General features: G+C 47.1%; 1 protein-coding gene across 1 annotated transcript in view; it reads right to left on the minus strand.

Annotated features, from left to right (window-relative positions):
* Positions 1-6,240, minus strand: part of STK32B (serine/threonine kinase 32B) — a 408,749-nt gene extending 402,509 nt beyond the window's left edge. The window contains exon 1 of the mRNA XM_032333810.1: positions 5,962-6,240. Within this exon, the coding sequence (XP_032189701.1) occupies positions 5,962-6,013 (52 nt within the window). The 5' untranslated portion in view covers positions 6,014-6,240. The remainder of the gene's footprint in view (positions 1-5,961) is intronic.
* Positions 6,241-26,955: the final 20,715 nt, after the last annotated feature.

Here is a 26,955-nt window from a genome sequence, read left to right on the forward strand (position 1 = left end):
TGTTGCTAAGGCAGAAGGAGTGGAGGTGGAGCTGGGACTGACATGCCCCCCGCCCACTTTTGGAGGATCACTCTGATGCTGCAGTGAGGTGATGCTGAGTAGAGAAAGAGCAAAAACAAGACCAGTTAGGGAGGCTACTGTAATAATCTAAGCAGGAGATGTGACCACGGCTTGGACCAGGTGGTAGTGATGGAGGTGGTGAGAAGTGACCAGAACCAGGTAATTCCCTTCCAAAGACCTCATGTTGGTTAACTGAAGGAGGCTCACCTGCCATCAGGTGCCAGGTGGCACCTGATCTCAGCTACCCACATACTAAATGCACCATCGTTTTATATACCATTAAGAGGGAAAGGCTGGGGGTGCCTGGGTGGCTCAGTGGGGTAAGCCTCTGCCTTCGGCTCGGGTAATGATTTCAGGGTCCTGGGATCAAGCCCGGCATCGGGCTCTCTGCTCAGTGGGGAGCCTGCTTCCTCCTCTCTCTCTGCCTGCCTCTCTGCCTACTTGTGATCTCTGTCTGTCAGATGAATAAATAAAATCTTTAAAAAAAAAAAAAAAAGAGGGAAAGGCTGCCAATGAATCTACGATGTGATTCTTTCCAGTCCCTTGAAAAAAGCTCTTTTAGACTTATTATAAACCACGAGCACGTGAACAGCTATGACCACATGCAAATAATAAAACTACCAAACTGCATCCCCTGTTCAGAGATTTCAAACATGGCAAAATGAGTGCCTTAGACTCAAAGAAATACAGTAGTTTGTATACACCTGTCTGACTTCATAGAGCAGACTGACATGTGCTTTAAGCTCAAAAACTTCATACCCATTTTCTATGAGTGTTCAAAGGTAGAGATGGATCTTACCATTCATTTCTACTAAACAATCTCATACTGATTTATGGCTATTTTCTTAACCCACCCATCTCCTAGCATAGAAGACAAATCAGGATGCATTTTCCAATGAGGTCTAGATCTTGACATCGAAGGTTTACATCCTAGACTCCTGCATGAAATAGGCAGGTGCCTGATGCAGCTGTGAAAAGTGAGCCCCTAAGCCCGCACCCCTTCCATGGCACCTGTCCAGCCTCTACCTCTGTAGGGACTCTCATTATCTGAACAAAGTTTATTCCACGCAATTCGGAGCTTTCTCGGAATATTTTTGGTTTCTACCTTATGCCCAAGCCATAGCTGTTACATGTTATGAAAACCAGGATGTAACATGAATGAGTTTACCCAGAGTATTAAAAAATTTGAAGCAAAGTCAGGAGTAAAGCCTGCAGCAGAGACGCCAACCACTTTGTGAATCACAAATGACAGAGACACCTGTCTCCAGGTGAAGTATGAATACAACATTGGGAGCGGGGGTTCTTTAATTGCCTTGGGTGTCTGAATATTTCCAGAGGAAAGCAACTTTTATTGCAGATTTGGTTAGACCAAGATGTTTTCATGATCTGAGCTGCATGTCAAGTTACCTGGACCAATAATAATGTAGAAATAACGCTTAAATGACCCTTTAATCTATGACATTCTAAAATGAGAATACCCAGAGCTTGTTAAATCAATACCCCCAAATGTGTGGGTGCCAGCCATAAATTTATAGAACACTGATTTAAAAAACCCTTTGGAAACTTAATTTACAACATATTTCTGGAGTTCTAAAAAATATTAAGTCCCTTGGATCCAATAATCCCTCCCCTTACGCTTTATTTTAAGGTATTTATTTGAGAGAGAGAGAGAGAGAGAGAGAGAGTGCGCATACAGAAACACACACACACACACACACACACACACACACACACACACACAAGAGGAGAGGGAGAATCTTAAGCAGGCTCCATGCCCAGCAGGGAGCCCGACGCCCAGCTTGATCTCACAACCCTGAGATCATGACCTGAGCTGAAATCAAGAGTCAGATGCTTAACTTGACTGTGCCACCCAGGTGCCCCATGAATTCCTCCAAGAGAAGGGGGAAAAATATACAAAATTTTCAAGCAACTTATTTATAAAGATGGAATAATGAAAGCAGCCTAAATGTCTAACAAGAAAATATTTAAGTACATTATAAGAGTCCCATTTGATGGAATACTACAGCCCATTAAACTGCCTCTGAAGACACCGTTGCAACCTAAGCCACTTTAAATACAGTGCTAAGAGAAAAAAGCAGAAACCTTATATCTGCCAGCAGGGGTAGGGGGGATGGTGAAGGCTTATACAAAAATGTCCCAATATGGATAAGGACTGTGTTGGGGGAAAGCCACTTAAACGCAATTTTGACATGAATTTGGAAGGGGAGAAGATTTTGTTTTCACTCCCAGAAGCTATATTACGATGTGACTGCCCAACAAATGCTCTTTGAAGATGGCATGTGAGATGGTTATCATAAATGAGCAGGTATTGTCAGAATGCACTGCTACTACCATCCTATCAAGGTCTGCGCTAAGAGCCCCATGGCGTGACGTGGCAGAGCCTGACCTGAGTGCCAGGCTCGCTGTGCACAGCCGTATCCATCTGTGAGAGTCGCATTTCCCCTAGGCCTCCAGCAGTGGCACAGAGAACACTATTAGGTGCCCACCTCTGGAGTTCAGCAGACCTGGGTGTGAGTCTCAGCTCACCCACACACAGGCAACACAGGCCTTTCCTGCGGTCCCCGATTCAGTTACAGCTCTAATATGAAGCAGATTCTGAGACCTCCCCAGGCCAAGTTGTGATGATTCCAAATTAGGCATGAAAAGTAGCCCATGCATTGTGTCAGGAAGTTAGTTGTTAATATTACCTGGATGCAAGTTAAACTTTTGCCATCTGAATGGAGATGGGCATGATACAGTTATGCAGTGCAAACTTTCAGCTACAGTTTAGTATTAAATTACTTACAAACCAGACTTGTTTTTGCCCAGGTAGGTGTTTACATCTTCAACCACCCAACAGCTCTGGTTTGGAAGGGCATGTGAGTTCACTGGACCATGTCATTCCCCTGCTTAAAATTCTTCAGTGACTCCAGATGTCTCCACAGTCAAGTCCAAACACATAACCACTTGGCCCTTTAAGGTTGGTTCAGCACTTGGGGTTCATCTCCATGCCTTTCAGCCTCACACCCAACACTGCAGGAGTACTAACCACACCCAATAATGTCCCCAGTGAGCCCTGCTTACCCTTTACCATCTGGCTTTGCACATTCTGTTCCCTCCTCCTAACACACCCTTCCCCATCTCTACCAACCCCTCCTTACTGGTAATGCCTGCCCTTTGCACAAGACTCAACACAAAGGGGAAGTCTTCTCTGTCCCTCCTCCCTACCCCAGGATTAAGGACCCTCCTCTATGTTACCTAGAGGTTCTCTGAGCTCCCTGCATTGTCCTGGGTATTTATTTGCTCTGGAAGCCCCCTGAGGATTAGGATATTTGCCTTCATCTTCTCCATATTCCTGGTAGGCACAGGGGTTGGTGCAAAAAAAAAAAAAAAAAAAAAATCATCGGCCAATGCCTACAGAATAAATGAATTAATTGGTGGCAAATAACAGAGCTTTACTTGCACAGGAAAATATACAAGAGATATGCTGGCAAAATCAAACAAGTTAATGTTTCACTGGGCTGGAAGCTGGCAAAATGAGGTGAGTCCTAACCTTGTACTTCAGGAGCCCTGAAACAGGCAGTTAACCTTGGGTACAATCTGCTTTTGGAATGAGGAACAACAGCAGGAAAATCAAAAATTTGGTTACACCAGATATAACTATTTTGCCAATCAATATTTTGAAGCATGTTTTCTGGGATAAAGGAGAGAGACAGATGTCCATATAAGGGAGGCAAATTTCCTCTGCAAATAAAAGAAAGACAAATGCTTTGAAAATTACCAAAAATATGACCTTTGATCCAGTCTGGACGCATGAACCCCTATAATTATTGGAGTTGATATGTACATTTGTGCTTTCATCTATGAAGGCAGTCCATGGCTTTCACAAATGCTCCCCTTATGGGCTCAGGGGTTGTCCCCTCCAAACTTCATGGAGAAGTTGTAACCTCAGTTGTGACTACCTTTGGAGATAGGGCCTTTATGGAGATAGATGTTAAGTGAGGTCATAAGGGTGGGGCCTTAATCTGATAGGACTGGTATTCACGTAAGAAAAGGAAGAAACACCAGACAGTTCTCTCCAGCTCCTCAAGCACACGGAGGAAAGCAGCAAGGGAGCTCTCCTGACAGCACCATGATCTTGGACTTCTGGCTTCTAGAACAGTGAGAAAACATCTCTGTCTTTGAGGCCACCACCAACAACAAATTCTGTCGTTTAAGCATCAGTGGTATTGTGTTATGACAGTCTGAGAAGACTAATACAGATCCCTTCACCAAAATAGACAGGAGAGTTTTGACTTCTTGCAAATAGAAGGTTTTTGATGCAAGTCATGCTCCCCACCTGTCAATGAGTATATATCTTCTCATGGGACATGAACAGCCTTGATTGTAATCTCAAAGGACAAAAGTGCTTCAAAAAGGGGACAAGCCTGTCCCAGAGCCACCACAGGAGGCTGTCCCATAACAGAGCACACCTACAAACACTGATTTCAAGAGCCCTTTAACTTCCATGGAGAAGGTCAGGGTTAGTGTAAACTCGGCCAGGGTCAAGTTCAACAGCATGTGTCCCGACTCTTCCTGGGACGCCCAAAGGCCTCCACCACCACCCTGCCTACGTCTCCTCTATCCCTGCCTGCCTCCCCACCTGCCTGTGCCCCAGACTAAAGAACAAGGAAAGCCTCTGGTCTCCTTGGGTGCCCAGGGGCCTTCACTGGCCCCACGCACCACCCTTATCACCACGGATGGTCATGGCTTATTCTATTTGGTGCCATTAGACAGGAACTCCTTTAGGAGAGCACCATACAGGGCCAACCCACTTAAATTGTGTTAACTATCTTCACGTAGCCTTTTGAGAGGGACTGTCTGGGCCAGCACGTGACTACCACCCACAGCCTCGGCCATTCTAGAAACCATGATCTGTGTCCACAAGCCTCCGCCTGGGTGGTGATAAGCACCGTGTCTGGGGAAGGGCTGTTCAACCCCCAAGCCAGCTCTGCTCCTTAGGAGCTATGACTGGCCCCATTGCTTTCTTCAATTGCAAAACGAACAACAGAAGTACCTGCCTCATCTGGTTGCTGTGAGGATGGAGAGAACACATACAAAGCCCTAATACAGTGCCTAGCACATAGTATGTGCTCAGTACATCCTACTCTTGCATGGGGCCAGGTGAACACCAGAGAAACCAAAGCATTAGGAAACCAAGCTTTTAAAGGCAGAGTTAACAGATAACCAGCAATACTGTACTGATTACAGTTATAAGGCACTTCTCACATGGATAACCAGTGGTTAAGTTTCAAACAATCCCTTGTTCTAGGGTAGTAGGTGGTATCATAATACTCATCTCATGGGTGAAGAAATAAAGGTTTCAGAGAGGTTAAGCAAGTTGCCCAGGACACACAGCGCTGGAAATGGCGTTTGGCCAGTTCAAGTACTGAGCTCTAGGGACCTGAGCCACAGGGAAGCCCAGCCCTGGAGTTCAGATGAGGCTGGACATCCTACACCACCGGCTCCGCCAGGGAGGCTGCCACAAGCGGGACGCCTTCTTGGAGTCACAGAGTTGAAACAAGAAAAGTTTCCCTAGGCTGTCCTGGGCCAAGAAGGAGAGCAGCCTGGAACCTTCCTGTGCAGGAAACCAAACGCATCGTGGACACACACACGCACACGCACAGGCCACCTCCCTGAGCCTCCAGCTCTGAAGCAGACCGGGGCTTGGGGAGCTGGAGCCGAGCAGCATCCGACCTGCGTCCCAGGCAGCTCCTCCTTCCGCTCTCCAAGTGAAGGCTGGGCTGTACCCGCTGTCCGATTCTGCGCGCCCGCCCGGAGGGGCAGCGGCACAGAGGAGGAACCTCGGCAGAAGCAGCGCGCCGCGCAGGGGGAAGGAGGGGTGCGCCCCTCGCCTCTTACCTTCCTCATTCTCGTCAAACACGGGGGGCTTGTGGGAGTGGTTCCCGCCCATATTCCGCCGCGGCGCCTGACCGCCGCTACATGCCCGGCCGCGGGGAGCCAGCAGCGAGCTGCGAGCGGCGGGCGGCGTGCGGCGTGGAGTGGGGAGCCGGGAGCCGGACGCGGGAGCCGGACGCGGGAGCCGGACGCGGGAGCCGGACGCGGGAGCCGGACGCGGGAGCCGGACGCGGGAGCCGGACGCGGGACGCGCTGCGAGTGCCCAGCCCAGGCTGCAGCCGCGCGCCAGTCGGAGGGGGCCGAGCGCCGCGCAGGGGCGGGACCGCGACCGCCGCGCCCCCTCCTCCCGGCGCCCCCCGCTGCGCTCGCACGCCCGCCGCGCCCCCTCCTGCGGGCGCCCCCGCCGCCCCGCCCGGAAACCCGGAGCTCCCCGCGCCGCCGGCCACTGGCCACCTTGCCGCGCTCCTAGCCGGCTGCAGCGGGCGGGGGACGGGAGGCTGCGCGGCGGGCGGAGGAGGAGGAGGAGGAGGAAGGGAAGGAGGAAAGGGGCGGGGGGCGAGCGCAGCCAGGGCCGGGGGGGTGGGGGGACGCCCGGAAGAGGGGGCGCGGCGGGCCCCCGCGGGTGGAGCGCGGCCGGGCGGGGTGCAGGACGGGCCCGAAGGAATCGCGATTCCGGAGTAGGGGCGCTCCCGACCCGCAGTGAGCAATTGTGAGCACCTACTAAGTGCCAGGCCCAGCCTAAGCGCCTTACAAGCACCATTCTCCGTCACCTCTTAACAATCCAACCGTTTGAAAAATCATTGTTCCCCGTTTTAGAGTCAAGTACCCTGAAATTTGGAGGGAAAGAAGCTCTCAGTCCGTCCTGGCTGCCAAGGGAGGCCCCCAGGAAGCCTCACTGGGCTTTAATTGCCATTCGGGCTGGCACCCGGGCAGTGGTGCGTCTACTAATTCTCCAAAAGACGCCTTTCCTTTTCATGTTTTTCTAAATATTTAATGAATGAAAGGGAAGTCTAGACCTTTTAGAGCCCCTTTCGTTCTACATGGGGAAACTAAGGACCCAAATGAGTGTAGTTTGCCTCAAACCATTGTCCCTAGGACAGGAGTGCCGGGACAATCACCTCGGGATTCCCCAGAATTGTGTGGCCTCCTAGTTTGATGAATGGGTGGGTTCGAATTTGGGTGCATGGGTCCCTGGCAGCGGGAGCTGGGAAACCCTGATCCGGAGAGGAGAGGAGCCCGGGCCCAGGGTGCTAAGTCCTGGGTGTGGTGGGTGCACCCCGAGGCTAGTGGGGCGAGCACAGACCCTGGGAGACCCTTCCTGAGGGACGCGCAGGTTACCCGCTAGGTGCGGTCCCACCCAACAGCCAGATTGGCTTCGGGGGATCTTTGGCCACATCCTGCCATCTGCTGGACACCTTAAGCCACTGTCTGTGATTTGATAGAAAATATGGGTTCTTTTTGAGTGGAAGTCCCCATCTTCTTTCCCCCTTCCCCATCCTTCTGTCATCCCTGCCCCTTCTTGCAGGCATTTAGGGGGTCCCGGGATATCTCTCTTGTCTAGTACAGAAAAAAAAAAAAAAACCTGCCAGAGGCAACGTGGAAAAGCTGAAAAGATGGATTCAGCCCCTTCGGGCACAATACAGCTAGATTTAAGATTGGCCCAAACTGCCAGGCCTTGGGATGGGATAAGCCTTGGAGTCCTTATTTGTGAAATGTGGAGATGGATGGTTACTCCCCAGGATTGCTGTGAGGATTATGTCAGAAACCATTTACAGAAGCAGGTAAGAATACCTAGCATGTAATAAATGCTCAGTAAACGTTTCTTGCTTTTCATTCCACCAACAAGCCCTCATTGAGTCGCTGGTCTACACCAGGTAACAGACTGAATGCAGAATAAAGAGACACAACCTGTACGTACCTCAAGAGGCAAGGGGAGGAAATGGTCACAGGCCAGGGTTCCAAGCCCTGCTCTGCTCAGGGTATATCCCGCTTTTGCTACTCTCTAGCAGGTTAACTTGGGCAAATTACTTAACTTCTTCTGACTTCAGTTTGTTCATCTGTAAAATGGGGGTAATCATAGTTCTTCCCCCTTTTAGGGTTAATATGGGGAATAAATGAATTGATGTTGGTGCCTGAACCTAAAAAGCACAATAGGAGTTAGCTATAATCTCCAGTAATGAGCTCTTGTGTAAACTGGACTAACTGCTCACAATTCTTCCTTTTCTTCCTATCCTTTCCTACTTCTCTCACACTGCCCATGGGGGTTTTGCCATAGGAGTTTTTTGGCCAGTGGGGTATAGGAGGAAGAGACTGTACATAGGGTCTGAGTGTGTGAAGGCCTTAAGAGATGGAGCAGGTTTTGGCTTTCTTGTGCTGTGGCTGTCCACCATGAGAAGAGCTGGCCCTGGGATCCTCTGACCCCAGAATGAAAGATCCAAGGAGTAGACCTGAAACCTACATGTATTTTAAAGTGGAGCATGGGCTCATGATGAAGAAAAATATGTTTTTTGTAAGCCACAGAGATTCGAGTGTGAGGGATGTTTGTTTCACAGAATTATCACAGAAAGAGCTGACTAATACATATACTAACAGTCACACATGCAAAGACTATGACTAGGGGTTTGTGTTGTGGCAGAAGGAAGCCCAGAAGGCCGTGAGAACACAGCAGACACTGGTTCTAACCCTAAGCGCCAGGGAAGCCTGAAGGCCTCCCAAAAAGGAGTCTGAGCATCATTCCCTCCCCTTCCTCCTTTGTCAGATAAGCGTTTTCTGGACAGTTCCTGTGGGCCAAGCCCTGGGTAAGTGCTGGAGACAGACCCAGCCATAAGAGAGAGTCTGCTTTCCTGGAGCTGAAGTTTAGAAGTCTAGTGTGGGACAAGAGCAAGTGCAGAGTGGGTCACACTTTTGACAGGAGGGAATGTGGAGGTTATAAAAGCATAGCCTGTGAGGGCAGAGGGGAGGCCCCGGAACCATACTCCGGGCCAAAGAAGGCATCCCAAGAAAAATGGTGCATAAGCTGAGTCCAGAAGGGCAATGAGAAATCAGCCATAGTGGGAGAAGACAGCCTTTGCAAAGTCCCTGAGGCCAAGAGAGAAGGGTATCCTGCAGAAGTTGAGAGCAGTTGGATGTCACCAGAACACAGATCAGCACGCAGAATGGCCACAATAGCAACAACAGTGCCCGTGTATGGAGCGCCATCTGCGCACCAGGCTCTGGGCCACCACCTTAAGGATGTTTGGCCCTGCAGGCAACCCCTTCCCTTCTCCTCTCCTCACTTACCAAGAAAGTACCAGGCCCCATTATTTCAAGTACTTTGTGAATTACCCTTTGCAGTCCTCACTACAAACCTGGCAGGTGGGTGTTATCATAGTCCCTGTAATAAAGGACCCACAAGCTATGCCAAGACCTACTGGTTGAGAAGTGGTGCCTGAAAGCTTAAATCCAGAAATTAAACATGACATCAAAACTGAGAGAAAGGACATATGAATAGTGGCCATTTCTGGAGTTGGAAAGTCCAGATTATTTCTATTGTTCAAGTGCTTTTGTACGACTGTATAATTGCTCTTATAATGAAGTATTTTATAATCACATTATTTTAAATAATCAGTAAAAAAAAAAATTCATTTTGGAAAAAAAGAAAAGAAGAAGAACTTGTGGACACTAAATTGTCACTGATTTTGCAAGGCGTGTCTCACAGCCCATCGCTGCCCTTACTGTCCGGCGGGAGGAAATGCGACCATCAGCCCCACCTTCCAGAAGGAGGTAAAGGGGATCAGAGGATTCCAGTGGCTTGTCCTCCATGCCACAGCTCTGGCATTCATTCCCCAACAGCTGCTGCAACCCGTTACCACAAACTTGCTGGCTTCAATCAGCAAAAATAGTTTCTTTCACTGCTCTGGAGGCCAGAAATCCAGCATGAAGTTGTCAGCACGATGGGTTCCCTCTGGAAGCTTTAAGGGGGTCTCAGTTCCAGGCATTCTTTGCCTTGGGCTCGCAGAACTCCACAGGCAGCTGAGAGTGGGAGCTTTCTGAAACCCTCATCATGATTCTCCTATCGTGAAGGGATGGATCATGTACTACCTACACAATCTGGCTGAATTATTTTGGAGTAAGCACATTTCTCCTCCACCTCCTAGTCAATGTCAAGTGCTGGCCAGTCTCCTCAAGGGAGAATGGCTAAATCTGGTTTCAGCTGTTTTCCAGATGAAGCCAATTCCAGGTCTTGCCCTCTCGCCCAGCTCACATCCTGATAAGGTTCAGTATGGTCTTCTAACTCTTTGCAAAAATAATTAAGCAAAATAAAAGCCATCTGCTTCTCTGAACCAAGCCTATCTGGCTCTCTCAGAAGGCCAACTTTGGAAAGATCGTGATAGTTACGGTCTATGGGATTCTCCTAGGGACTGAGCACATGAGTCTACATTACTTCTTGAACCTCAAATATAAGCACAGAAGCAAGAACTGGGACTCTTTTCCTGCCTTAAACTTTCATGAGTCAATTCCTGGGGCTGCTATTCTTCTCGCTGAGAACATGATTAAGCATTCATGCTTGGATCCAGCGGCTGTAACCTTTAATTTTATGTAACACGATCGTGCCATAGAGGCTAATGTGATTCCCCAGGGCAGGGTGTCTTGTGTGCCAAGCCATTTCTTTGAGTCTGCTAGATCAGATTTTGTTATCATTGCTGTTAAGCCTATTTTATTTAAAACTTGATTCTGGTTCACTTAGAGTAAATACCGTCTGCTTGCACTCGGTTTCAATATGTTCTGTTTGGCAGCATTGTACATTATAAACAAAAAAATGATAAAGGTTGTTTTGTGGCATACCAAGATAAGGCACAGTCTGCACATCCAGTTCTGTGGTTGGAAATCATCTCACTGAGATAGCAAATTATCCCTAATGATTTAAAAAAAAATAGTAATTTCAAGGGTAACCTTTTTATTGTTAAGAGTCTTTGTGTGTGTGTGTATGTGTGTGTGCTTGCACACAATAAGGGTCCATAAATCGCTACTAATGTGGTGTGTCTGCATTTCTTGGCATCATAAAACTTCCCTGGAGGCATTTTCATAGTTTGGAACTTGGTAGACCAGCAAGTCTGAGCTTCTCCTTCTCACATTAAGACAATTTGCATAGTAGCTCCATGGTGACCTCAAATTAAGTGTTTGCAGAGAATTCTAGCTGTAACGTGAACCAGGCTGGATCAGAAGGAAGGCTCTGTAGCTGCCAGATGCAGCATCCGTGGGGTGCGTTTCTTTGTGTTCCCACATGGGTCTATAGGGATTCTTATAAACCCTTATAAGGAGTCGTCATGAGCATTCTAAAACTGTCCTTGTATGTGTGTGTGTGTGCGCTCGCACACACATTTGAGTATTTTTATGGGGAGACAGTTAAAATCTTCAATAGTTACCTCCCCACCAAAAAAATGATCTAGGACCACCGAACTATAGCATAATTTATATCACGGAGAGTACATTCTTCTCCTGGAAAGCAGAAGCCATACACTGCAGGAGTAATAAGGATTTACTAAGAGATGCGTGGCCTTAATAATTGTACTGCCACTGCCTTACTATGGGACCTCAGATGAGCTACTTGCTCTCCCTGGGCCTCAGTTTTCTCATGTGTAAACTGAAAGAATGAAGGAGTTGGCTGTATGGCAAAGACTGTAACTTGATCTTTGGTATACATTTGTCCTTCCTTTTTCAAAAAATACAACACACATAGCCAGTTTAAGCTGAGCATAGGCTAGAGACTACATCTCCCAGCTTCCTTGGCAGGTAGGAATGGCCATGTGACTAAGTTCCAGCCAATAAGATATGAGAAGTGATGCATGTAACCACCCTCCCTTCCCCCTCTTGTAGCCAAGACAGCCTGAGCCAGTTTCAGCCCTGCCAGAGAGGACCACACCCTGGGAAGTAAGAGAAGGAACAGAAGGAGCCTGGGTCCCTCGTAACCTCTTCCGGCAAAATGCCCTACCTACAATATGGCCTGCCTACTTCTGGACGGTTAAGAGATAGTACACTATCACAGTAAAACTGATTTGAGGATTTCTTTTGGTTCAGCCCATTACTTAATACAGACAGGATGAATGCCAAGGTCATCGCTGTCATTATCATCGTCTTCCCTGACATCCCAAACAACATGGACAAATAACAGACATCCCCGCAAACTCAAAGAATTGGATGAACAAATGAACCACGGAATGGGTTTAATGGGCATGTCAGAAATGTTACAGGATGATTCACAAACAGAGAGAATATGGATGAAGTCATGTCTAAGTGTCCTTCCAATACTAGGATTCTGTTATGTTGCTTCTCAGAACTGCGATGACTTGGAAATCCAGCAGTGACTGGCATTGTCTAGGCCATGCATCTTCCAAATAAAGGACAGAACAGAGGGAGGCTATAAAAGAGATTAAAGAGGGTGTCTGTGTGGCTAAGTTGGTTAAGTGTCTGCCTTCGCCTGATCCAAAGATCCTGGGATTGAGTCCCATGTCAGGCTCCCTGTTCAGTGGGCAGTCTGCTTCTTCCTCTCCCTCTGCCCCTCCTCCCTGCTTCTGCTCTCTATCTCAAATAAATGAATAAAAATCTTTAAAAAACAAAGTAAAAAAAAAAGAGAGAGATCAAAGAGATGTCACATACACTCTTCTCCCTTACTATCTGTGCTCCTCCTTTCATTCACTCAACAAACATACACTGATTACCTGTCCAGCACCAGCAGGTACAGAAAGGAACAGGTCCCTATGCCAACCCTCATGAAGCAAGGAACAGTGCCATGGAAAATAAAGGCAGTGCTGTGACCATGTAGATGCTGGACCAGGTTGAAAACAGGAGGACATTTTCAGCTTTGAGTCTTCAGAGTCTCCCCAGAGCTGGTCCGGAGAAAAGAACCATCCTTATGTTCCCCAACTTTAACCTGGCCAGGGGTTCTTGGTTTGCTTTGGGGAGGTTCGCCTGTAGGACCTTATTCTCAGAGTCTTCGGAGTATCTTCAGTCTGGGGCCTCTACTTCTGTCTGCCTGCATGGTTCATCTGTGAGCAGATGGTGTAGTGGTCTAGTCAGGGCTCCAGCTGGGAAGAGGAAGACCCACATCTGACTGTTGGTCTACTCACTCATTATTCAGTCACTCAGCGGGAACAAGTCATGTCCTTTCAGCTTCCTCATTTGTAAAATGGTGAGGATATTCCCCATCTTATGAAGTTATTGTGAACTCCAAATCCAAACCCCCAGCACAGTGCCTGTTGCCTACCAAGGCACAATACATATAAATGCTCCTGGTTTGGTAGTTTAGTAGCATTAGAAGTATTTTTCTGGTCTGGCAGCTCTCAGCAGGGGTGATCTCCCACCAGGAGACAGATCCCCCACATCTGTCAACATCTGGAGACATTTTTGATGATCCTGACTGCGTAGGAGGAAACAGTGTTACTGACTTCTAGTGAGAGAGACCAGGGATGATGCCAGAGCAGGATGGCCCACCACCACCACCACTGGGCAACTCTGCTGTAGTCCATCGAAATACCAGTTTCAACATGATACATTCAGAATCTTGCTAGAGATCACTAGTGCACAATTGAAAATGCCACCCTCACCTTGGTATTTAATGTATAATCATAAAACAGTATTTCTGTGACTGTCACCTGGAATTTTGGAAGATTTTCTCTCAAAATACCAGCAGCAGGCTTCAGTTCCTTCTGTCCATAAATGGCTGGTTGCTGGCAGAACCTGATCCTCCTCACTCAGGTCCACTTGATTACTCATCAAGAAACATCACTGTCTTCCAGTCTGGCTTATAATTGTGGAGTTTATTTTCTGACTTTGGAGACACCTGGACCCAATTCACATAATCAGAACCATAAGGGGCCTGCTGTGTGGAGAAGGAGTGGAGTGGGGGAGGCGGTATTTAGGATGATGATTATCAGTGTGAGTTGTGATGATTATAGAATATTTTTCAGCCAATATTCCTGGAGCATCTACTACATTCCAGGCACTATGCTAAGGGCTAGGCTTTCGGTGGAGAATAAAATGAACACAGTCCTTGTGGTTTTTGTACCTAGCTGCTTTCAGGTGGCTTTAACATGTATTATTATAATTATTCAAACTTTCAAGATAGTTAGGAAGGATATTTGTCATAGGTAAAATCGTTACCCTTATGGACAAACAAGAAGAAAAAAGAGGAGGGGAGGGGAAAAGAGAGATGGATTTAATTTTATCCTTTTCCATATAGATAACCAATTTTCCGAGTATCAGCCCCCTTTCCCCTAAGGACACTATCCCATGCTATTGAATTTCTACCTACATGTGGTTGTTCTGGGCTTTCCCTTCTGTTTCCTTAGTTATTTTGTCTATTCCTTCATAAATATCACATTATATCAATTCAATATGTTAAAAAAATTTGACATTTGGGTGGACCAGTTCTCCCACCTTGCACGATTTCTTCAAGAATGTCTTGGTCATACTCTGTCCATTGCTTTTCCATAGTTATTTTGGAATCCATTTGTTAGGTTTCTTGAAAGACAGAACTTTAACTCTATGGAATCTATGGACAAGTTTGGGGAACACTGGTACCTTTACAATAATGAGTCTTCCTATTTGTGAGTATAATACATTCCTCTACATATTTAGATTTTCCTTAGTATCTTTCTTTCTTTCTTTTTTAATTTATTTTCAGCATAACAGTATTCATTATTTTTTCACCACACCCAGTGCTCCATGCAATCTGTGCCCTCTATAATACCCACCACCTGGTACCCCAACCTCCCACACCCCCGCCACTTCAAACCTCTCAGATTGTTTTTCAGAGTCCATAGCTCTCATGATTCACCTCCCCTTCCAATTTTCCCCAACTCCCTTCTCCTCTCCATGTTATTTGTTATGCTCCTAGTATCTTTCAATAAAATTTTATAATTTCCTGCATATGGCATAAGGACCAGAAAAGAACAGAATGAGCAGAATGAACCCTCAGTCCCATAAGCATAAAAGGAGAGTATTAATGGATATTCATTAGCTTATGCAATCCCTGGGAAGCCCAAGAATCAAATAGGACATGATGCAGCCAGGAGCCATGATTATAACATGCCATTGAACGGGCTGCACCCATGGTCCTATTGCTTCCAACCACCAGCATTGGAGATGCTAAACAGGAGGTACAAAGACTGCTACAAATTTCTTTCTTCTGAAGCCAACTCCTCTTTGGTTGCTTCTGATTGGTAGGGTCTATGTCACATACTTACGTCCTACCTGCAAGGGGAGCTGGGAAATTGAGTTCTGCTTCTCCATCAGAGACATAAGCAGGATTCATCAAGTGGAGATTTCCTTCCCCGATGCAGAAAAAGAAAAAGAAAAGAAAAAGAAAAAAAAAGTCAATAAAAAAAGCCATTCAAAAGGTAAGGGCAGGCACCACTATGACGTATGTCCAGTTGCAGGGCAGCTGAAATGAAGAGCCCCCAGTCCTGTGATGAGTAAGTCAAAGGCTGTGAGGGGTTAAGTAGGTAGATGATTGCAGTAATGACCTCCAATTTGTTCATGTTTTTCTGCACTTCCCACCTCCACCAACCAAGAATTCTGTATCTAGAAAAATTATCCCTCTAAAGAAAAAGAGGCAGACTTTCCCAGACACACAAAAACCGAGGGAATTCATAACCAGCAGTCCTGCCCTACAAAATATGTTAAAAGATCTTCAGGGAGAAGAAAAAGATTATAGCTCAGAAGGAAAAGGTTATAGGAAAAGGTTGTAGCTCAGAGCTACATAAAGGAAGGAAGAAGATTAAAGAAGGAAAAAATGAAGATAAAATAAAATATTTTCTTCTCCTTCTTAATTGATTTGAGAAGACACTGTATTTGAAAGAATAGGAACAATGTATTGTGCTAGCCACACTAATACATAATATGGATATTATGGATTATGGATTATGGATAATAAGGATATTATATATTATGGATAATAATATGGATATTATGTAAAATGGATAATAAGATGGATGACATAGCACAGGCATGGGAGGGGAAGGAACAGGGCCCAGAGGTGCTACTAGCCCAAGAACACAAAACCACAGTAAACGGTTACACAGAGATTCAAACCCTGACCCCTTTGATCCCAGTGCTATGCCTTTTTCTCTCCACGAGAACCTCAGCTAAACCTCTAGGAATATATGGGAATGAGCTCCAGGTCTTCCCTTCTGTGCCCCATTTCCCAACTCACAGAAGGAAATCCCTGAGCTTTTCCATCATTGTTGGTGACAGTGCTGTCCTACATGAGTACGTGTCTGCTTGACAGTAACTGGCATGACAACTCATTTATTGCAAATCCTTAGAAAGATCTGGGATCATCTAGTAGACCCAGGGCTCTGGAGGCTCTGACTAATAATCTTCACTCACCAGTAATGCCAAACACCATTGACCAAGAGCTTAATGTGTGCCAGGACTTGGGCTGAGCTTTTGACTCATATTTTAGCATTCAGTCCTCTTAATGGCCTCATTTCATTCGTGTTTTACCAAACAGGAAAGGGAAGCCAAAGAGGTTAGACAATTTGCCTGTTATAGGTTGAATTGTGCCTTCCAAAACATACATTTAAGTCCTAGGACCTGGAACCTGTAAATGTAACCTTATCTGGGGGTCTTTGCAGTTGGAATTAAGTTAAATGAAGGCTGTACTGGATTGGCCTAACTCAATGACTCTTCTTGTAAGACAGAAATTTAGAGGCAAATACACACAGGGAGAAGGCCATGTGGAGACAGAGGCAGAGGTTGGAGTGATGAATCTACAAGCCAGGGAGCATGGAGGATTGCCAGCGGCCACCAGAAGCTGGGCGAAAAGAATGCAAAAGATTCGCCTTCAGAAACCAACAAAAGGAGCCGACCCTGCTAACATTTTAATTTGGAGCTCATGTCTGGCATCCAGAACTGTGAGAAAATAAGTTTCTATACCAGGTTATGGTACTCTCACGGCAGCCACAGAAGAGGAATACATCACCCAAGGTCACACAGCTGGTAGGATGTGGAATCTGAACCTAAGCTTAATTTAAAAGCCCAGACTCTTAGCACAGCTGGGTCGCACCTGCCTTGCACAGTAGGGAGTGCTATAGCAGGAAGCGCTTTAGAGGTCACACTCCCTGGAGTTTTCCAAACTGGATTTCTGGAGCACAGCTCTGGGTGATGGCAATATCTTGGCTGTTACATCAATTTGGTGTTTAAGAAACCAGAAGTCTTAAGCCAATTCCCCCAGAAGCAATCCTGAAAAGAGGACGTGAATGAATGCAGTGTTTTATTGGGGAGGTGACCCCAAAGAACCCTTACAGGGAAATAAGGGAGTGAACCCAGGAAAAGAAGGTGTTCAGGGTGTAACACTCAGGTATCATCTCCTTGAGGAGGCCCTCTCAGGTTGACCTGGACAGAGTAAGTCCTTATCTCAAATTCAGTGTTTCCCTCCAAACTGTGCTCACCTCCGTATACAGAGTGTATCATGCTATCTAGAATGTGCAGTTTTACATACTTGCCCCCCCATACCTTAAGTTATTAAAGAGCTTTTTCTTCTTAAATCTTCAAGACAACAGAAAAGATGGGGGTTGCTTATGATGGATGGACTATTATACCCAGTAGATCCTGAAGGCTGTGCACCCAGCTTTGGGGCTAGTTCCACAAAGCCACATGTTGTGGGTGAAGGAACAGACTCTACTGGAGGAAGAGAAACTCCTAAGGTCAAGGTCAACAGGAGGGGTGGCATCCTCAGAGAGCTATGCTGAACCAGGCTCCTTTGCTGGGCACCCAGACAGCGTCTACCCTTCAGCAGAGGGACCCTGACCTCCAGTGTTCTCTTGTGTGCAAGACAGGCAAAATGGCAACTCTTCCAAAGCGGGGATAATTTAACCCTTTCGGCACCCAACCGGATTTTGGTGCCAACTCTTACACTTGTCTGGGAATGCCCACTGCTTATCACTTGGGTGCCTGTGAGTCACTCACTGGAAACAGAAGTCTCCCAGTCAGTGGAGAGGGGAGAAGCTGGCCCATGGGCTGAGTGAATGAATGAATGAAAGGCAGGCAGGCTGGATTACAGTCTGTCTCAGAATCCCTGGCTCATGCTCCATGCTATTCTGGGCTCTGTGTGGACTTCTGAGCAGCTGTTCCACCCTGGCTGGTGGCAGGCCATCAAGACATCTTGGTTTATCTTTGCAGTCATTCACTCTATGTTCTTCAAGGTCTTACTCTGGGCTGTTCAAGGCAGGGAAGAAACGGGAAAAAAAAGTCTCCTTTCTTAGAGCTTACATTCTAAGGGAGAAGGTGGGCAATAAACTAGTCTTTTTTTTCTGTCTTATAAAACCAAATATTTTGGAAACATAGAACTACTGTAAAGGACAGAAAGCACCCTGATCACCCAATCAAGCTGAAATACACAGATCCCAGAATGCAATAACTACCCTCGATCAGAATCTAGTAGAAAAGCATGTATCCCCTTCGGCCAAGGCAAGAGGGGTTCCTGTGCTGGGCCCTCCCACTCTTCAGAGGGTCTGCAACTCAGAAACCCGCAGGGGCCCTGGCCCAGCACATCCCACCTTCCAAAACACAGTTCAGGAAACTGGGAACGCTTCTTGGCATCCCTGGCATGATCCCCTGAAAACCAAGTGTGGCTGCACCCAAATGCTTCCAAGATTTGTACGTTTTGCTGCCAACTTGAGAGATAGGCACTGCTGTGAAGTTTGAGGAGGATCTGAGCGCCCAAGGATTTTGTTTCAAGAAAAGACAAATGAGTTAACAGGCAGGGGACGCTGTAGACTCTTGTATAACAAAGTAGCGCTTTCCTGCAGAGTATCCTTGTCTTGCTTCCTTTGGGTTCTAATAAGTAGATCCAAAGGCACCCATGAACCGGCCAGGTACTGCCAACAATTGCAGGGATGGTTGGTCAACATTTTGAATTATTCAAATTCATCTTACACTTAGCTCTGGGTATGGTAAGTCCAGATAAAATTCATTTGGAGGGTGATACAGATTCTTTATGTTGGCAACTAGGCGGACCTTGAACCCCTGATTCGCCAATTATTTTATTTTGTACAAATACTCCATGAGATTTCATTACATTCTCAAAGAAATAAATCCATTTTGATTAACTAGATTTTTATTTAAAATTTTCATTCTTCCATTGGATGTACACTTGGCCTCTTAGTTTCAACAGATAATTTTGAATCTTATAGGAAAAAAGTAACTCTTGGAAAACATTCATGAAGAATAATTTTTAGGGTGTCTGGGTGGCTCAGTTGGTTAGGTGATGGCCTTCAGCTCATGTCATGATCCTGGAGTCCAGGATCGAGTCCTGTATCAGGCTCCCTGCTCAGCGGGGAGTCTGCTTCTCCCTCTGATCCTCTCTCCTCTCATACTCTCTCTCTTTCTTTCCTTCCCTCTCTCAAATAAATAAATACCATCTTTTAAAAAAAGAAAAAAAGAAAGCTTTTTAAAAAAGAATAATTTTTAAAAATTTAATTTGTGTTTCTAATGCAAATATATTATAATTTTCTACACTCTGAATACAAATATTTTCTAAGATACTTTAGCTCAGTGACTATGAGTCTAAGTCTCTACTGGGAATGGCCAGCCTCTCCTCCCTGACCAGGGGACTACAGAGAAGGTCACTGAGAAGTGTGACCACTGAGCTGAAGGTTGGCCCCTGAGGTGGACCGGGACAATCAGGCTCCTCAAATTCTCCCTTGTCCTTAAAATGCAGGTTCCACTTGCCTTCCCTGATCTGCTCCCAGAAGCTGCTCTGAGGACATAATTTTGAGCTAGTGATGTGGTGTTGAAAACATCTGCACGATATACAAGACTGAACCTAGTTAAGTCCATAAACTTAAGATTTGATGGATGGATGCCGGGATCCATTCATCTTGCATCTCACCCAAGACAAGCCTCATATGGAAGTTCCCTTGCTTATTAAAACGGTCACCTACTACTCTGGAGTGGCTTGCCTCTCTTCCATCTCTCTCTGACCTCTGCATACTGGGGCCAATTTAAGATCACACCTGGGAAGCTCTGGAGAGGGTTGCAAACCAATAGGGACCACTACCCAGGCCCCAACCCCACCCCCTCAGCCCCCTTGCATCTGGAAGTGTCCCCACTTTACTCTCCAACCCTAAAAAAATGCAGACTTCCTCCTCTACCTGCCTGCATCCCCAGGACATCGTGTGGTCAAACACCATGGACACAGGGAGCAGCATCCCCTTTTCCCCATCTGCATGACCTGCTATCGCTGCTCCGGCCCCTAAGAGCAACTGAAAATATTAGTCACCATTTTTCTATTCATTGAGCAATTACCGTGTTCCAAGTGTTATAAAAAAGCTTGTTGCAAACATTCATTTAACCATGTTAACTATTCTAGAGAGATCATCTCTCTCTCTCTTTAACACGTAAATGCTAAGGTTCAGGAACTGGCTCATCCACTCGCTTCTGTGGTGAACATGGGTAGAGACCTACCATGAAGTGGGCACTGCCGACTCCTGTAAATCAAATCAAGAAAGGAAGACGTGTGGTGCTTGTGATCCGCTGGTGGCAAGAGGAGCTCCATTCTGAAGTCCCAATGCTGGTGTGCAATCAAACCAAGGCTGTCAAGGTCCAAGTTCCAAGTGCTCAGCCATGCACTAAAACATCTCCCCAGCGGCATCTGGAAATGGAGGCAGAAGTTTGGATCCCTCTGTGGAAGTGCTCCTGGGATTCTGGAACCAAATTCAAACCTAACCACAAAAATGCATGTTTAGCATCAGTGAAGGGGTGCTGGTGATGGCCGGGGAGGGGAAAGCAGACACCAGCAGGAGAAAAAGATCATTACCTATGTCTCTGGCTACCAAGCCTACTGAAGCCTTCTGTGATGAGGCTGCATAATGCCTCTATAGCCAGCGTCTGATGATGGGGCCTGGACGAGAACCCCAAATGCCACTCAACCCACCGCCTGATCAGGGGCTGGGCCAACTTAAGAATCAGCTGGATGAGTGTGAACATGAGAGGACAGCTTTATTTTGCTTCTTTACGAATGACGGTTCAAGCAGGAAAATGTACAGATAACTCTGCAAAACACCGGATATGGACGCAGAGTTGTTTTGAAGTGGGATGACGCAGGTTTACAAGGCATCAGGTAAGACCTTAGTGGCATCAGTAGTGGAAATGAGTAGTGGAAATGTCAGGAAGCCCTGTAGGAGCATGCTACTTACACAATCTACCGATAAAATCGGTTCTGGTCTGCGCTCTTCAGATATTTGGGAAGAAGGGAGCACATAGGATATTTCTGGAGTCAATCCCTGTGTTTGGGTGCTCAGAACCGAGCTGTGAGCAGCAAAGGAGGCCTAATACAGAACGGGACAGTACGCAAAGGTCTGTGACTTGTGTTAAGACAGATAAGTGCAGGTATCTAGGGGAGAACAAGCACAAGGCTCATTTGCTTGGAGTCAGAAAGTACTTTGTCAGGAAACAGACTATCCAGATGCCCAGTAATCTCAGCCTGATTGCAGTAGGACCTAGAGCAAGGAAGGGTTTTCCTGGCAGGGAACAGCATACCAGAAGCCTAGATGTCAGAGAGAAAATGATATGTTTGAGATGCATGTTTTATAAACATATAAGAAGACATTATTACAGTGCACTCCCTAAGACTAATAACTTCCATACACTTACTGACTCATTTGTCAAAAGACTAATTCTGTAGTTGTAAGAGAAACAGCTGCTACAGAATAAATCTCTGCTAGACAAATGAATGAGCAACTAACTACGAGTCTAACTCCCCAACTAATTGAAATAGAATTAGGAAGATCTATGTAACAGCATGCTTCCTTAGTGACCTGTTGGGAAGCGTATTACACAATCTGCTCTTTTGCCTGTTTCCTTCTTTGTTCTGAAACCTTCCAGTGATACAGTTTTACATGTTTATGGTCTCACATCCCCTGTGCCACAGTGACGTTTGCTCAACTCGCAGAACACCCCATGTCTTCTAAAGTCAGTGACAAGAATATGCAGCCCATAGACAGAGCTCCCACACCATAAAGAACATCAGCTCTGGGGTTCAGAAGACCCGGGTTCTGCGTGACTTGGAGACTCGGAGCTCAGAGTGTAGCAGGGATCCGGGGCTCATCTCTCAGGAAGGCTGTCAAGGGAGAGCCCTGGGAAAGGCAGCCACAAATGCGCAGGAAATGTGTCTCCCCTCTTACCTTTCTTGTGCTATGGAAGGAGCAAAGCCCCGCTCTGGGAACCCAGGGCCTCCTCCTAAAGAAGAAAGGGAACTATTCAAACGAAAGGGCGGGGGCTGGGGGGGGGGGTGGTGGCAGGAGTGCAAGCTTGACCTGGCTCACAGGCCAGCGACCGGGAGGCTGAAACGCTTTCCGCCCGAGGGTTAAGTAACTAGCGTTCACTTCCTGCCCCGGGTGTGTGCTGGCTCCGAGGCTTCCTGAAAGGAGAGAGGCCAAAGCACTCAGAGAGCTTCCCGAGGGAGGAAGCCCTGACTTCACAGAAGCTGGAGGCCTCGGGAGCTGGAAGGCAGAGGGGTGTGGGGGCGAGGCCCCGCTGGGGATGCCGGTTCACAGGGGCGATGGGCCCCGGGCCAACAGGTCGGGGCGCAACAAAGGACATCGCGTATTCGTTCAGCCCACCAACCTTCCCTCTCCCTTCGAAGCTAGGCCCACTTCCAGTGCCCCAGCTCCTGGCCCCAGCCCCTCGTCATGCAGGGTGGAGGGGTGTGCTGAGCGGGCCCTATGTTCCTGGAGCTGAAAGTCACATAAATCACACTAGCCAACCCACACTGCTTACTCTGCACTAGGCTAAGAGTGCTGCGTAAGTGACCTTTGAATCCTCGCTCAGCCCTGGGGGCCACCAGAACTGTCTCCATTCACAGGTGAGGAAACAGAGAGGTCAAGTCAGGTAGCTGGAGAGTGAAAGTGGCTCAGCGCATGGAGCCCCATCTAGGAGCCAGAAATGCTGCCGACCCCCAGTTCTAGCGTGTGAGCCCTCCGCTGGGCTCTCCCGTTGGATTTCCAACCTCTAAATCAAGCTGGGCCTCTAAGAGAAAGCAGGATGGTGGGTACCGGAAGATGGGGGTGAGGGGTCCCAGGGTGCTTGGTGTTCAAGAGCTTCACTCTGGGTGGACAGTGGTGACCCTCGTACAACAGTGAGAAAGGGCTTAATACCACCAGCCTGCTCACTTAGAAATGGTTAAAACAGTAAAAAAAAAAAAATTATCTTACATAAGTTTTGCCACAGTCAGAATTGTTTTTCACAGGTACAGGGGAATAGAACAGAGCTCTAGAGATGCTCACTACATTGCACAAGAAATAGATCCTCTTTCATTAGAAAGGGAATCAGTAAAGATAGGAACAGAGGTAAAGATTTCCCAAAAATCAGGAGCTGTAATCAGGTAGGGAGTCCCAGATTCCAGATTTAAAGGAAGTCCGGTTGGCTTTGTAGAACACTCTAACACAACCAGCTACCTGTTCAACTAAGTCAGTTCCGTTCACGTGATTAAAATAAATGGGTTGTGTGAATCATTCAGTGTCCTATAAACAAAACCAAGGGGGAAACCTGGGTCTCTGAACATAATCTCTAATTCAACATGCTCTCTGCTAGCAACAGGGAATCTTCCCGGTGGTCTGGAGACAGGTTCTGGCGTCCCCCATTCTGCCTGAATCCTCACGACCGCCAGTCTGTGAGGGACCTGAGGATGCTGAGAACCCCAGGGGTCAAGCATCTTGCAAAGTGGGGGACAGGAGCTTGATCTGCCATAATAGCCAGCAGGCTCGGACCGCCTGGGGGAAGAGGTTTCAGTATTCCCATGACTGGCCCCTTACAAGCGATGAACTGCTGCATTTAGAATGGAGAAAAAAACATCACTTTAAATGAAATTGCCCCTCATGTTTCGAGGAATTTCAGGCTCCAAGATAGAGTAAGGAGCTGCCCTATGTTACATAGCTTGGTGGCATCTCGGGAAATCATCTTCCTTTTTGTCTTTTCTCTGTCACTTGGCAAATATTTAGTAAGACCCTTCTCTTAGGCGGCAGCATAGTGAGGGGGGTTAGAAACACAGATTTGAACCAGCCTGTCTGGTTTGAACCTGGGATCCACTATTGATTAATTGTGTGACCTTGAGCAAGTTACTTAACTTCTTGCCCACTAGTGTCCCGTCTGTAACATAGGGATGTGATGATTCCATAACCTACCAGCAGGGTTCTTACAAGGATAGCCTTGGTGAGCACTCACGGGGCACTAATAGGACCAGGCACTCAGCCAGCTGCTGTTCTCACTCCCACATCCCCACAACAGGCACGATGGAATGTGGAAGCTGATGGAGGAGTTACATCAGCTTCGTGATTTTGGCCAAGTGTCACCTTCACATTTTCAAGCCTCCTGTCCAGGCCTGTGCTCTCTGCAGAAGACCAGCTCAGCTCCTGCCACCACGAAGCCTGAGTTTGACAAAGACCTTGACAAATAAACCATCATAAGGCAATATGGGGAATATTACTGGTGTGTTATTAAGTGAAAAATTATAATCCTCAATGAACCACCTTAAATAACCATGCATTGCTCAGTGCATTCATTTTCTATTGCTGTGTAATAAATTCCCACAGACTTGAAGACTTAAAACAATACCCATTTATTAGCTCACAGCTTAGGAGGGCAGATGTCTGGGTGGAATCAGTGGGGTTCTCCTGGCTGGGTCTCACAGACCAGGACTCCTATCTGGGGGCTCTGGGGAGCAATCCTACCCCAGGCTCACTCAGGGACAGAACCCAGTTCCTTAGGGCTGGGGGTCCGCTGTTCTCATTCTCTAATGGCTGCCACCCAGGGCCACTGCCATGTCTTGGTGGCCACTGCATTCCTTGTCATGCTGTTTCTCTGCCTTCAAACCAGCAATGTCAGGTCAAATCCTTCCCACACTTAGAAGCTCTCTGATTTCCCCATCTGCCCCTGACCAGAGAAAACAACCTGCTTTTACAGGGTGTGTGTGATTGGACCAGGCCTACCTGGGCAATCTCCCTCTGGATGAACTCAAAGTCAACTGGTAGTAACCTCCAGGACAACCACAAGCCCTGTTTCACATTGTGGCTTACATAACCACAGGAGCGATGCCTGCACAGGCTCCGCCCACCTTCAAAGGGAGAGGCTCCCAGTGTTAGAGGTTACCTGGACACAGAGGTCATCAGGGTCAGGCTATCCAATAAGAAAACAGGGGGCTGGGACAGCTAAGACAAAACTGCACTAGCATCCTGTTTGACAGCTTAGATGAGACCACAGTAGCATCCCATCTAGCAGCCTCTGTAGGACTAACTTGTTCAAAACATCTGAAATGGAACAGTTAACCATAGACATTGGTTGCTATCACAAGTTGAGGCAGTTCATCTCCAGATGTCAGCCTAAAAGACCAGCAGCATGTGAACAATAACCTGATGGGTAGACGGATGCATGAGTAAAGCCCTGATTGGCACATCTTAGTGGCCAGTCCACAGGGGTCCATTCGCAGGATGCTTAAGGTAGTTCCTCAAAAGAACTTATAACAGCCCTTGGATCTGGAGGCCAAAACACCAACCCTTTCAGGTCCCCTCCCTCTCCTGGAACTTTATACTATTACCCAGTAAACTTTACTTTGCTGCCCACCACTCTTTGTCTGGTCTACCTCTTCATTCTTCAAAGTGGTATGACCAAAAACTGCAGGCACTAAGGGAACAAAACTCCTGTAACACCAGGGGTCACTGGAGGTCATCCTAGAATTCTGCCCACCACAGTCAGGATGGGCCAGGTCTTGCTGTGGTAACAAACAAGCCCTAGTCCACACCATGGTGGGCTGGGGTGTCACTCCAGGTCTTCTCCAGCTCGGGATGAGGCACAGAGAACTGCCACCATCTGTGACTCAGGTGGTCCCATAGCCAAGAGGAAGAGAGTGTGACATGACACTTAAAGCTTCTCCCCAGTAGTAAAGACCATCATGTTCTCCTATGTGTTGGTACACAAAATAACTCACAGGGCCATGCCTAACTTGAAGGGGGCAGGAAGCTTCCTCCCAGCATGGGGCCAGGAGAGAGGAGCCTGGCTGTCTTTGGTGAGCAGCACTAATGACTGCCATTAAGTAGCAAGTCATTGAAGTAAGTGTAAGCATCCACTCCGTGCTGGTACCTGGGACCGGATTAGTCAGGACTCTAATCTGCAAAAGGAAGAAGAAAGCTCACTGAAAGCAGCTCTAGGGAAACCCCAATACTAAGTCTGCAGCCAGAAATGAGCCCAGGTAGCTGACAGAGCCCACAGACAAATTGCAGGACTCTGCTTCCGGGACTAGAATCAGGGCTGCTGCCCCATCCAGGCTCTTCTTCCATCTGCTTCCCAGCTCTGCTCATGCAGAGACGGAACTGCTGGAGGCCACAGTGGAACTTCAGTGGGATGAGAGAGCAGTTTTCTCCCTCTTCCCCTCTATTAATCCCAGGGAACGATACAGATCCGTCCACCCTGGGCCCCATGCCCATCACCAGTGCCATATCTGGGATGTAAGACCTGGCCCAAGAGGGGGGCACCTGGGTGGCTCAGTGGGTTAAAGCCTCTGCCTTCGGCTCAGGTCGTGATCCCAGGGTGCTGGGATCGAGCCACGCATCGGGCTCTCTGCTCCATGGGGAGCCTGCTTTCTCCTCTCTCTCTGCCTGCTTGTGATCTCTGTCTGTCAAATAAATAAATAAAATTGTTTTAAAAAAAAAAAAAAAGACCTGGCCCAAGATGGAGTTAAAGAACAAGGTCTACATGCAGGAAAAAAAAAAAAAAAATGAAAGAGAAGATAAAAGAAACACCACAGCTCCTACAGTCACCCCAGCTTCTTTGTGTTTATTTCATCTCCACAAAAACTCTGCAGTAAATGCTGTAAATCCCCCATTCAGAAGCTGACGAGCGATGACAAGATTTGCACCCATAATAACCTTTGTTCACATCATAACAGAAATGAGATTTAAAGTCTGTATTGATCCAAAGCCTGTGCTTTTTCTGCGAAGCCGAGATTTTTCTTGAAAAGCTTTT

This window comes from Mustela erminea, chromosome 2 (genome assembly GCF_009829155.1).
Source record: "Mustela erminea isolate mMusErm1 chromosome 2, mMusErm1.Pri, whole genome shotgun sequence".
Taxonomy (NCBI): domain Eukaryota; kingdom Metazoa; phylum Chordata; class Mammalia; order Carnivora; family Mustelidae; genus Mustela; species Mustela erminea.